Raw genomic sequence first — 14,860 nt, 5'->3', positions numbered from 1 at the left:
CAGCATTGTTGTCATTGCTCAGGACAACACCCTCTTCATTATAAACCATTAACACTGCAATCAATGGGAACCTCCATTTGACAGTTAATGTTATAGTTCACCCAACTTTAACCCCTACATGTCATTATGTGAAATTCAGCCATTACAAGTATATTAATAATTAGGAGTAGATAAATTCAATCCCTGTGCCACCAATGATTTTTCAGGATTACATCTGGTAACAAAATAAGATTGAAAATGCTGAAGTCCGTGATATAGAGTGACCATAGCAGTGTGTGTACAAATCCAATTGAAGTCTCCCAGTTGGCGATTCAATATCTATCACCTGCCTACCACACCTCAATCTACCATTTATATTTCTTCTTAATCCCATGTAAATAGCAAAGAAACCTCCTGCCTTGATAACATTTAATAAACCTTTAGTATGAGGGTATGTTATTGATGGACATATTACACCACCGAATATGCAAAATTAAATATCAGGATGGCAAAATAATGAAATGAAAAAGTAAATATAAACCTAATCAACATCGACCTAGCGACAGTTAGAATACCATTGGTAGAAGTACACAGAACTGACAGACTTGATTATTGATCAGGTCTTAATGCCTCGGAGGAATCATAAGGAGGAATAAATTGACATAATACACCATCAAATTGGTTGTATTCGTTGTTGATATAGTTCAATTAAATAAATACAACTGACCGCTTCTCTATTGGTTATCAAGTCCTTCGCCGTAAAATTGCACCCCTTTCTATGCGATCATAAAAAACAGACAAACACTCGCCACATCGACGCTTAAATAGCCGGTATTCAGTCAGTAACTCCATGCAGAAAGAACACACCAACCAGGAATGAATTTCATCCTCCACAACCTGATTAAATATTTCATAAACAGATATTCACCAAATAACGCACAAAATCTTCTTGACTTAATATCACCGTTATTTTACAAAAGAGTATACGCGACATACAAACGAACTTCTATCTCATATTAGATTTTTTACACACATAACATTCTCAGCAATGAACACAGACAACTAAGCTTACTTTTAAATCTATTAAATCTTCTATAGTCTTTTGCAGCATGATTTGTAATTTACTATTCTTGCCGAAAACATTGATCAACAGTCCACGACTGTTTAAACACAATCTACACACTTCAAATTCGACTTTATCGCACATTATGAAAGTTTTAGACTACTCCGAATGATTTACTTTGCAATCTTACCCAAACTAATTCTGCAATTTGTCACAGTTTACTTGAAATAGAACTAAACTTTATTAAAACAGCCGAAAACTCAAAGTAAACAACTAAACAGCTGGACACTTGCATTCCGTTCTTCATCTGTCGCACTCTTCAATGGAATTGAGTGATATGGAAAAAAGAATATTAATCCGATCAGTTATATGTCTTGGTATTTCAATGTAATCTAGTAATTAAGGGCAGGAAAAATAATTCCGTTTTATATAATTTTATTAGTTAGTGAAGAATGACCGGCATTCTTTGGTATTATATACAAATCGAAAAAACTAAAAAAGTCTAATATGTTCCGATCATTCATTTGAAAGACCTGGATCAAAAGATTCAGATACGTTTTGCTGATTATTGCTAAATGTAAGAATAACCCAGTGTTTATACACGCGAAAGTTATTGTGCGTTGTAGACATATAGTGTATTAAAAATATTACAAGTTCCATGTAACCGTCTCTTCATTCTGTTCCTTCCTGAATAAACATCAAAATAAATCTTCGACCCGTAGGAACGGGACTTTTACGAACTGAATCTTTGTCTGACGATCTGAATCTATGTCAAGTTAACATTGAACGTTGTTTGTAATGGTTAATCAGATAATTAAGATCTCAAAATAATCTTAAGGTAATTTTAAGTGTCAACGTTTCGTGATACGTCTAATAATTCCCAAATATGTTCATATGTTCTGACCCAGATTCAGATCGACTCTACTCGTATCAATCCTTTGATTTAAAAGAAATACCGCAGAAATAAAATGAACAGATGAAGAACCAAACGCAAGTGCCCAGCTGGGAAGTTTTTTTTGTTTACTAAAGTTTTTTATCAATTTTGAACAGTAATTCAAGTAAATTGGGAACGATGTTATCATATATTTACCGTAAGGTTCTTCAGTAAATCCGTGTCCGATACCTGTGACACTCCATCCTGCTCAAATCTATTTAGAAAAACACCTATTCCGCCTTTTATTCACTCTCTTACTGAATGACGTGATTCACCGGGTGGGATTCGTCAACTTGTGTAATGTGAGGAATTGTGATCCTCTTCCTCCAAAGAGTCGGTCATTTTTATCGACCCTTTGGCTCTTGCACATGAACTGCTGTGTTGAAGAAAAAAGAAGAAAAATGAAATGCCAATCTCAAGTTGTCGAAGCATTTCTGATGTTGTATTGTGTGAATAATCGAACTATTTCACGTAATTTTTGACTGATGTTTATATATTTAACGTTATATTGTCCGGTCAATCATCCGACGTAATCTAAAACGTTCATAATGTGTGATAAAATTGATTTTGTGGTATGCAGATTGTGTTTAAACAGTGGTGGGGTTCTGATAAACATTTTCGACAAGAATAATAAATCGGAATTTATGTTGGAAAACACTATAGAGGATTTGATAAATGTAAAAGTAAGTGAATTGTTTGTGTGATGTCCTTTCTAAAATATTTTTGTAAGATCTTCGTTGTACTTAAAAGCAATTAGTTCATGGCATACCTAAGGTATTGGGGAAAACTATAGTGATTAGTAGACAAGAGTAGATTTCAGCATTATAATGTCAAAATATTCTTTTGGTGTATTTTATCAGGTTGTGGAGGATGCAAATTATCCCTGGTTGGTTTGTTCGACCTGCATGAAGAAGCTTACGGAATTCCGGCTATTTAAGAATCGATGTGCAGAGTGTCTGTTTGTGTACTACAATCGTATCCAAAAGGGGTTCAATCCTGTGACGGAAGACTGGTTAACTAATCGACAACAGGTCAGTTGCATCCATTTATTTGAAAGATGTAACAAAATCATATCTTGCCCCAAATGAATATATTTCGTTGCATCTGTTTGTATTTATATGCTGTACAATTCATTTCCGTATCTCATAATGCCTGTGATTGATAACTTTGTTATCAATCACAGGCATTATCATTTGTGGCAAAATTGTGCACTATTTGAGTATGTGCGCTTGGAAAAGTAATTTTGTTTCAATTACTGTCCATTTCACTACTCCCAAACCGACATATGCAAAGGCATCCTATCTTTTATTTCAATGATCTTGCATCTTCAATGACCATGTTCCCGCACTGTTCATAACTGCGCTCCATGTCAAAGTAAATGCGATCATTTTTTTGAACATCCTTTCATTACGCCCTTTAATATCTATGTATAAAATAATTCAAATGATTCAAAAACCATTCTTATTTGACATTTTTACACTACCGAACAGTGGGATTGGGTTCGATTCCCTTATACTTCTTAATGGGGTCTACGGTAATAAGTGAATTTAACATAATGCCATGAAGGACTTAGTATTGGGTGAATGCTACCATCACCTACCAAACCGACTGAATTTGATTACTGTTTTTATTGTTTATAAGGAGGTGAGTGATGTCCTGACCCAAGACAATAATAATCCTAGAGAGCATATGGTTGATGGTACATCAGACAAAGTGTGGGCTTCAAGTAGTACCGTGGAATCTGCTGTACATTCCGTGGGAACAGCATCAGTTGAGATGAAGAACCCATATTCACCAGTCCATGGAATGCATTTTATGGCCATTAATGATTGTAATGAAGTGAATATTCTGGTGAGTGAATTGAGCTGTTATCCATTGCAATCATAACCAATTCTATTTTGCAAATTAATATTGTAGTGTCTTGAAAGTTTAAGTTTTTTTTTCTTAAGCATGGAGAAGAAGTGCAATAGGTATCAATGGCTCTGGCCTTTCAAACACCTACACTGAAATGTTGAACCATCATTTGATAATGTTTATTCCATTGAATGAAGGTAGATGCATGCAATTTAAGGACCTAAAGTCATAATCATTATCTGTTTAATGAAATAATGGATTCCAAAATTATTTTCGAGCAAGACTTAAATAACAAAGTTTGACCAAAAAGATTTTTTGCTCTGAATCACTTATTTTGAAATGTTAATAAAATACCATTATTGAATAATGATGTTTAATAATGTGCTTTGAATTAGTTTCCTGGTGAGATCAAGAAAGAGATTGAAGATGAGACCATTGCCAGTAATGCTGTTGACGGTAGTGAGGTAGATGTCCAAGATGACATGATCATTGTCAAAGAAGAAATTGATACTACAAGTGGATGCTCTGTTCATCTGAAAATTGATACTGGCTCATCAATGCAGGAAGGTTACAGTCATTGGTTGGTCAATGAAGATTCAAGCCATTTGGTGAGTGCATCTATTCATTTCAGGAGCATAATTATCAATCTACACTTTAGATCAAATTTTCCCTTCCGGCTCAAAGTGGTGTTATCATCGACAGATGTAATGAACACTTCAATTTTCTCAGACTGATTGGGCAAAGATCACGTAAGATAAATTTTGTCTCCCAGATTTTGTGTATAGGGTCAAACTTATAACCATAATACCCTCGGTCAATTAGAAGCAGAATGAGTCAGAATTCTTTAAATGCTCTCCCATATATATATACAGGGTTTATTCCAAAAGTAATGCAATCACATTTCCCATGCCATTCCTATTGAATAGAGTGGATTTAAGTCACTGTTTGTAAGTAGGAGGGACTCTAAGCTATGCTTCAAAACCAGTTACAGTGCTCTTCAAGTTGCGGAAACAGCAGGATATCAGCTATTGTGCGCCAACCAGCAATCTGGTTCTACTGTAAAAATGCTGTAAATATCATGCTATTTACTTAATGGTATTAGTGTATATAAACAAGACTACTGCTTTTTGTTGTATAAGATGATTGCAATGGTCTGCATATGCAACTCTATTCAAATGAAAAAGACAAAAGAATTGATTTACTGCTCATGATAAAGGTGGTGTATTCAAATAGGTTAATGTAGTGATTGGCAGTTTTTTAAGAAGAGATAAGATATGCCCAGGATTCTATAGCAAATAGAAGTGTAAGGATAGATAATGGCTATTATGTAGCATTATATGTATTAGGTTAGTGTGAAAGTTATGGCAGGATTTAATTTTCAGAACAGGAAATAGGCAGCTTGTGCAAAGTAATGACTGTTCAGGTAAGTCAGAATTGTGGTGATGCTGGGTGTTTGCAGGGATGACTTAGTTGTTCCTCTCTTTATTATTTTTAGCATCTCTACATAGTAATCATATTATTTGTTCTTTCCCTGAAACACGAATTTATTATTTGTAGCCAGGTATTCGATGCATTGGTTAGGCTGAAAGGCCTTTAATGACAGGAGCACTCTATCTGTCTGTTGCTTGACAGTTTTTTAAGGTTTTTAATCACCTTAACAGAGAAGTGGTCTTCAAAAATTGGTAGTGGGAAGCAGGTTGATTAAGGATGGGATAGATAAGGATCATGATGGTTTTCATAAAATAGAATTGGTTATGATGAAGAGTGAAAGGGCGGTGTTTAATTGACTGATGTACTAGGCAGGGCCAAAGTTACAGTAAAGGCTAAGTTAGCAAATTGTTAAATTTTATGGTATTTGGACAAAGAAGTGATGATAAGGTGAGGGCTTTTCAGGCAGTTTGGTTCAAAGAGAGGATTCAATTGGGTTGAAGATTTGAGAATTTTACTATTCAGCAGTTTTTCAGGGTAATCACTTTTTCTGAGACAGTAAAGTAGCTGGTTGGTGTATTTTTATTGGAGGGGAGTGTTCCTGTAAAAACAGAAGCTACAGAACGAGTCAGAAGGAGATGAAGGACTTTGCATGTGAACAGAGGCCACAGTTGGAGATAAAGTTATTGTTGATAGTTGGTAAGTTTCATTCAGACTGAGTGAAAATTATTTTTCTAGGGGTGAATGTTGATAGCTTGGAAAGTTATATTAGAGTCAGATATAGATGAATTGAAAGATTCTGGAAAAGAAGAAGAAGAAAAAGACATGACAGTACAGTGAGGATCAAGATGGTGCGGGGGCTAATGTACTGGCTTCCCACCCTGATGGCGCGGGTTCAAATCCTGGCAGTGTAGAATATTTTTCAGAGGTATCTCAATCCCTATTTATGGTGCTTTGTGGAGGGCAATTGAGTGAGTATGCATCCATCAGATGGGACGTTAAGCTGCAGACCCCTTGGCACCTTTCATAATGAGTTGGCTAATGCCGATGCTGGGTTTCTCTCCACCCTTCAACCTTTCCTATCCATCCCCTATGGTGCAAATGACCTTGGCTGTTGGTTGCCTTCCCTGAATAATACTAGTTGATTTCAAAAGCTCGTTTGTTAGGTTGAATTGGGATGAACTAGAGTAAAATGCAGAAAATAAGAATGGATAGGATAAACAGAAGGCTAATCATTTACCAAGTAGAGGTAGAAGTACTCAGAGATGAAGGGGGACTTAATGTAAAGTATGTCACTGGATTTTGTTATGTTAGCAGTCCCAAAATATTTATTTGGTACTTATGGCCATCCATAATTTACCTAACTGGTAATTACCTAAACAAAATTACAATGCATATGAAGTTATTACATGTTTGCAAACTATACAGCCTTGTTTGATGGATTCTTATAATCCGTTCCATTGGACAGAGGCCATAGAAATATTATGTCTCAAGGGTCATTTCTGTTCATCATTTTTTTAAAACAAGGGGTTTTAAGAGTTTTTCACCCTGTAGTCATATGTAGTTATTTCTCTTGTGTTTCTCAACAGAACAGGGTGATAACTTTACAGCAAGTCTCTGATTATCTCTGTATTCATTAATCCTATCATCCTAACCAATGCAAGTAAATTATTTGAAGAAAAAATTTTTTTCAAGAGGTATTAGCTAAAATATTATTTATTATAACAATTTAATGTATGCCAGTTAACAATTTTTTCATCTTAATTTTACAAATAACCTGTTATTCAAACATTTTTCATGGATATCCTGAAAATCTGTTATTTTTTTCTTTGATCTTGCAGGATAATTTGGAGGATGCAGAAATAAGTATGCCCTCCAAGGAGGAAGTAAACATTAAGGAAGATTTTGATACTGAAATTCCTCAGATGGAAGTAAGACTGGAATGGGAGGTGTTGCAGGAACAAGGTAATTGGAGCTGAGGACTGTGCTATCACTTCACCTTTGCTACTTTCTAGTGTAATACAACTATTGTTGATTAACCCTTGCAGTACCATTAATGTATTTTGGAAAGACTGAGTTAACTTTATAGAATTTTATTTAAAATATCTGAAAGGCCATTTAAAACAGTATGATAAATTGCAAAAAGGATGATAATAATGTCATCCCTTTTTTGCAATTATTTATAACATATTTAATATTATTTATGAAGCTACTCAGACTAGATCTTTTAATAATCTTGCTGTGTTTTCAAGCCATTTTTTTGTTTGCTTGATTATTCTGATTTTAAATTTAATTGCTTAGGACTTATAAATGAAATAACCCAAAACAACCATTTTGACTTTCAATATCTTATGTTTTTCCCCAAGTAAGATCTAAACTTAGTGTGAAAGGCTGAATTTAGCTCCCTGTAACTTCTTTAGGTTTCTCTGGCTCAAAAGAGCCTTGAAAGGAAAGCACTTGCCACTGAGGAAGGTAAAACCAAAATGGCTAGAGAGCCTAATTCAGGTCAGCATTAGTTGATGACATGCTTTGTTCCTCGGATTGAAGCACAGCTGATGTTGCTAAAATGTATACATAGAGTGATGAATTTCTACAGGAAAAGACTAGACATATGATTGTATGCAAATTCATGTACACATATGTGATTCAATGTGAACATGCATATCTATAATTATAATTTTACATTAATTAGTGTATTCAAACTGGTGAAAACAATTTTTTCATCAGAAGTATTTATTTTTTAATGAGTATATACTTTACCTTATGCTTCAAATCTTTCAGATAAACATCAAAAACAAGTTAATGCAGGGGATGATGCTTCAGCCTCTCAAAGCTATATGTGTGAAACTTGCTACAAGGTATTTGAACAAAAGGACCTTCTCAAAGATCATGTAATGCATAAGCACCTTAAGAGAATGATGCAATTCAGATGTGATGTTTGTTTGGAGGCATTTAAGAGAAAAATTGACCTTGCAAGTCATATCAAATTGGTGCATGCTCTTAAGAAGAAGCACCAAATTGAATTCTGCTCCAAAAACTTTCCATATTTAAGTAAACTCAAAATCCACATGTTGACACATACTCGGAAAAGACCATTTCAATGTGCATTGTGTTTAAAAGGTTTCGCTGGAAAGATACATTTAAAGAAGCACATGTTGACACATACTGACAGAAGGGAACACATATGTGAGATCTGTTCTAAAGTATTTACTTGTATTGGTACTTTAAAGAGGCACGTGTTGACACACACTGGTGACAGGCCTTACAAGTGCAGGATATGTCACAATACCTTTACCAGAAATTTTACCTTAAAGACTCACATGTTGACACACACTGGTGACAAGCCACACAAGTGCCAGTTGTGTCTAAAAGCATTTACTGTCAAAAGCCATCTAAAGTCACACATCTTGACACACACTGGCGAAAAGCCTTACAAGTGCAGGATATGTCAAAAAACTTTTACCCATAGTAGTAGTCTAAAGAGTCACATGTTAACACACACTGGCGAAAAGCCATACAAGTGCAGGATATGTCAAAAAACTTTTACCCAGAGGTGTCATTTAAAGACTCACATGTTAATACACACTGGTGAAAGGCCATATAAGTGCAGGATATGTCACAATACCTTTACCAAGAATTGTATTCTAAAGACTCACATGTTGACTCATACTGGTGACAAGCCATACAAGTGCCATTTGTGTCTAAAAACATTTATTGTCAAGAGCCATCTAAAGTCACACATCTTGACACACACTGGCGAAAAGCCTTACAAGTGCAGGATATGTGAAAGAACTTTTACCCAGAGTAGTGGTCTAAAGACTCACATGTTAATACACACTGGTGAAAGGCCATACAAGTGCAGGATATGTCAAAAAACTTTTACCCAGAAGTGTCATTTAAAGACTCACATGTTGACACATACCGATGAAAAGCCAAATATGTGCCGGATATGAGATAAAGAATTCACTTTCAACAGTCAGCTTAAGTCTCACATGTTAACACACTAGTGAAAAGCCATTCAAGTGCATAATATGTTCTTAAAGGTTTACTAAGAGTAGTTATTTAACTCTTTGCTGTCCAATATTTATTTCGGAATTCCAACAGTCTGGTCCAAATTATTTTAAGAAAAAAAGAAATAAAACGTCAGATGCTAATGTTGTATATTTTATTGTTCATATTTGCATTTTTTTTATGTGGGTTTCCTCTTTATTATAGTGAAGCACATCAAATGATTTAATTTATTCTTTAAAATCTTTAAGCGTGTCATATCTTTTGAAGCAATTTCTCACATGTAGTCCAGGATTATGGTCACAAGTTTCACATATATAGATTGTCTCCCTTCTTCCACCAGGCACATTTCTTTTCGAACACACAAGACAGTCTTTGTGCTTTCCCTCTGGATTCGGAACAATTATATGTAGCTTCCCAATTAGTCTCCGCTCCTTGTCTGAATCGGAAGTTCTTCCTCTCTTGGTTGCAGAATTTCCCTGGCGGAAGTTGCCAGTTAGCTCCATCTACAACTGCCTCCTGAATCTTAGGTGACTTATAGGTTTTTTATTTTGAATCTTGCAGTTTTCCTGGTAAAGGATATACCCATTTATTATTGATACCTCCATGCCCCAGAAAAACAGCTTTCACCACCACTTTAGAGCCTTTCGAAGGAAGCAGTAGGAAGAGGTATATTGATCTGCAGTGTCCACTGCGCCCATATTTTTTGTATAGTGCACAACGACACTTGGCTTCTCAACCTCTTGAATCTGACAAGTTCCCTTTGCTTTCCTTGAAACAGCCTCCGAAGATGATGTGCTCCAAGTACTGAGCAAAGAAACAACGCGTTTAATGTCACAATTTGATCCAAATCATTCCCGAAGCTGCAATCTTCTTCACTAGACAAATCTGCAAACTCGTCATCAACATCACACATATAGTCATCTTCGTCACAACTATCAGCATAAATTTCTTTTCTTATCTCATCTTCATCCATTTTTGAACCACTAAAAATAAGAAGAGAGCTTGTAAATGAAATCCATAGAAATGAATCACTGGTATAAAAAACAAAGAAAACTGACTTTACTAAGCATTATGTGCGCAATATTTGGAACGGAATAATAATACATTCTAATAATTAGGTAATTTTACAAAAGAACTAACCTATAGGTTGCAGAAACCTCCAAAGTTAGTTGAAAAACACTGAAAAATAATGTCAACCATGGCTAAATTGCATCAGCTACGATCGTAAACTATGCAAAATTGAACATCACGTGTTCCATTGTATTCATATCCTTAAAAGGTATTACATCCAAGAAAGACACGCGGAAAGGTTTAAGTAGGTCTAAGAAGTACAACCAAATGATACCAGATGGTAGAACCATACTGATAAGGCGTATAAATGCTGCATGCAGCTCTGTCGAGCCTGACTCGTTGGACCAGATACTTACGCTGAGACTGTCGAGTGCAACTCGACGTTGGACCGCAAAGGGTTAATATCCACTTCCTTATTAAAGGATAATGAAACATCTCTATCTTCCAATGGGTCCTGAGAAATGTCAAAATGACAGTCTTCTTTTATATCTACTTCCTTATTAAAGGATAATGAAACATCTCTATCTTCCAATGGGTCCTGGAAGAAAAACATTACAGATAGAGTGAGATCTCATTTCAGAGAGAGATGTGTTTTCATAGAACAATAATGAGTAATGGAAGTATTAATATTCTCCTAACAACTTTTGCAAAAAGAAAAATAGGAACTGAATTCCTCATTGGTCAAAAAACATTAGGAGGAATGAAAGGATAACAAACAACCAAGTGCAACCATCAAGATAAAAGAGGGTTTTCAAGAAAATAAAAAGGATAGTTTTATTCCAAAGAAACTGAAGGAGATGCCGCAAAAGTAACTTTAAACAGAGTCATCTGCTAATTTGCATTTCAATGCAACAATTTCAGATTGTAGCGGCATCTCCCCCAGTGTGTCTCCCCAATTTGTCAATGTATTAACACCATAAGTGTTTAAAGTTGGCTTTAACCTTGTGGGATGTGGCATGTTGTGCACAAATATCAATGCTTGTGACATTGTATGCACAATAATTCAAAACAACATCTTGTTCCTTGAAAAGCCCATAAATTTCAGAGTTTAAGAGGATGCCTCAGTAGCTTAAGTGGCTAAAGAACTCTACCGGATATTGAGGGATCTGGGTTCAAATTCCAATCAATGCAAATGATTTTTACACTCTGAAATTGTTGCAAGGAAAGTTTTACCTTAAAATGGCTAGATTTAATATGCAGATGGTTAATTGTGTACACATTATTATACATACACACACAACATTATATATAGACACTCACCAAATTCTTTGCTTCTACATTACTGCACCAATGATTTTCACCTTCCTGAATTCAAGCAACCATTGGCAGTTCTACATCCTTTTCTGGAGCAAAAGAGCATCCACTAAAAGTCTCAGCCCCTTCTTTTACAATAACAAGTCATCTTTGTCATTCATGGCACTACTGCCAACAGTGTCAAATGCGAATGCATCCTTATCCAAGTCTTTCTGATTCTCAGTGGGCAACTAATGGAAAGCATAAACAGGTTATAATATCATAATGGCAGATGATTAACATTTACAAATAAAAGCATCAGGACAATACATCTTTCCAGTTAAGCAAATATTAGAAACAGCAGTAAAAAATGTAATCACTTTAAGCTAATTTGGTAATTTACTTTGTGAAACAACATTTGTTTTGACTGCATTGCATAATAGCTCAACTCTTTAACCTAGATCAATACCTTGCTGTATTTATTAGTGGCAATCCAATTCTTCCAAGTGCTCACGAAATAATTGACATCTCTATTAATTATTTCTGTTCAAGGCGAATTATATGAGATGCTACAGCACTACTGAATGTAAACAATTTGCATGACATACCACAAACCATATCCTCTCCTAGCCTCTTTGCAGCATTGTTGTCATTGCTCAGGACAACACCCTCTTCATTATAAACCATTAACACTGCAATCAATGGGAACCTCCATTTGACAGTTAATGTTATAGTTCACCCAACTTTAACCCCTACATGTCATTATGTGAAATTCAGCCATTACAAGTATATTAATAATTAGGAGTAGATAAATTCAATCCCTGTGCCACCAATGATTTTTCAGGATTACATCTGGTAACAAAATAAGATTGAAAATGCTGAAGTCCATGATATAGAGTGACCATAGCAGTGTGTGTACAAATCCAATTGAAGTCTCCCAGTTGGCGATTCAATATCTATCACCTGCCTACCACACCTCAATCTACCATTTATATTTCTTCTTAATCCCATGTAAATAGCAAAGAAACCTGCCTTGATAACATTTAATAAACCTTTAGTATGAGGGTATGTTATTGATGGACATATTACACCACCGAATATGCAAAATTAAATATCAGGATGGCAAAAAATGAAATGAAAAAGTAAATATAAACCTAATCAACATCGACCTAGCGACAGTTAGAATACCATTGGTAGAAGTACACAGAACTGACAGACTTGATTATTGATCAGGTCTTAATGCCTCGGAGGAATCATAAGGAGGAATAAATTGACATAATACACCATCAAATTCGTTGTATTCGTTGTTGATATAGTTCAATTAAATAAATACAACTGACCGCTTCTCTATTGGTTATCAAGTCCTTCGCCGTAAAATTGCACCCCTTTCTATGCGATCATAAAAAACAGACAAACACTCGCCACATCGACGCTTAAATAGCCGGTATTCAGTCAGTAACTCCATGCAGAAAGAACACACCAACCAGGAATGAATTTCATCCTCCACAACCTGATTAAATATTTCATAAACAGATATTCACCAAATAACGCACAAAATCTTCTGGACTTAATATCACCGTTATTTTACAAAAGAGTATACGCGACATACAAACGAACTTCGATCTCATATTAGATTTTTTACACACATAACATTCTAAGCAATGAACACAGACAACTAAGCTTACTTTGAAATCTATTAAATCTTCTATAGTCTTTTGCAGCATGATTTGTAATTTACTATTCTTGCCGAAAACATTGATCAACAGTCCACGACTGTTTAAACACAATCTACACACTTCAAATTCGACTTTATCGCACATTATGAAAGTTTTAGACTACTCCGAATGATTTACTTTGCAATCTTACCCAAACTAATTCTGCAATTTGTCACAGTTTACTTGAAATAGAACTAAACTTTATTAAAACAGCCGAAAACAGCTAAAGTAAACAAAAAACAATTGGACACTTGCATTCCGTTCTTCATCTGTCACACTCTTCAATGGAATTGAGTGATATGGAAAAAAGAATATTAATCCGATCAGTTATATGTCTTGGTATTTCAATGTAATCTAGTAATTTAGGGCAGGAAAAATAATTCCGTTTTATATAATTTTATTAGTTAGTGAAGAATGACCGGCATTCTTTGGTATTATATACAAATCGAAAAAACTAAAAAGGTCTAATATGCTCCGATCATTCATTTGAAAGACCTGGATCAAAAGATTCAGATACGTTTTGCTGATGATTGCTAAATGTAAGAATAACCCAGTATTTATACATGCGAAAGTTATTGTGCGTTGTAGACATATAGTGTATTAAAAATATTACAAGTACCATGTAACCGTCTCTTCATTCTGTTCCTTCCTGAATAAACATCAAAATAAATCTTCGACCCGTAGGAACGGGACTTTTACGAACTGAATCTTTGTCTGACGATCTGAATCTATGTCAAGTTAACATTGAACGTTGTTTGTCATGGTTAATCAGATAATTAAGATCTCAAAACAATCTTAAGGTAATTTTAAGTGTCAACGTTTCGTGATACGTCTAATAATTCCCAAATATGTTCATATGTTCTGACCCAGATTCAGATCGACTCTACTCGTATCAATCCTTTGATTTACAAGAAATACCGCAGAAATAAAATGAACAGATGAAGAACCAAACGCAAGTGCCCAGCTGGGAAGTTTTTTTTGTTTACTAAGGTTTTTTATCAATTTTGAACAGTAATTCAAGTAAATTGGGAACGATGTTATCATATATTTACCGTAAGGTTCTTCAGTAAATCCGTGTCCGATACCTGTGACACTCCATCCTGCTCAAATCTATTTAGAAAAACACCTATTCCGCCTTTTATTCACTCTCTTACTGAATGACGTGATTCACCGGGTGGGATTCGTCAACTTGTGTAATGTGAGGAATTGTGATCCTCTTCCTCCAAAGAGTCGGTCATTTTTATCGACCCTTTGGCTCTTGCACATGAACTGCTGTGTTGAAGAAAAAAGAAGAAAAATGAAATGCCAATCTCAAGTTGTCGAAGCATTTCTGATGTTGTATTGTGTGAATAATCGAACTATTTCACGTAATTTTTGACTGATGTTTATATATTTAACGTTATATTGTCCGGTCAATCATCCGACGTAATCTAAAACGTTCATAATGTGTGATAAAATTGATTTTGTGGTATGCAGATTGTGTTTAAACAGTGGTGGGGTTCTGATAAACATTTTCGACAAGAATAATAAATCGGAATTTATGTTGGAAAACACTATAGAGGATTTGATAAA

General features: G+C 35.0%; 1 protein-coding gene across 1 annotated transcript in view; it reads left to right on the top strand.

Moving 5' to 3' along the window:
- Positions 1 to 424: 424 nt before the first annotated feature.
- LOC139687415 (zinc finger protein 107-like) overlaps positions 425 to 14,860 on the top strand; it is an 81,859-nt gene continuing 67,423 nt past the window's right edge. Inside the window, exons 1-2 of the mRNA XM_071584534.1 lie at positions 425 to 430; positions 4,244 to 4,438. Of these exons, the coding sequence (XP_071440635.1) occupies positions 425 to 430; positions 4,244 to 4,438 (201 nt within the window). The remainder of the gene's footprint in view (positions 431 to 4,243; positions 4,439 to 14,860) is intronic.

This window comes from Hetaerina americana, unplaced genomic scaffold (genome assembly GCF_022747635.1).
Source record: "Hetaerina americana unplaced genomic scaffold, ioHetAmer1.1.p SCAF_195, whole genome shotgun sequence".
Classification (NCBI taxonomy): domain Eukaryota; kingdom Metazoa; phylum Arthropoda; class Insecta; order Odonata; family Calopterygidae; genus Hetaerina; species Hetaerina americana.
The sequence above is the reverse complement of the archived record's forward strand: the minus strand, read 5'-3'. Positions and strand labels throughout refer to the sequence as shown.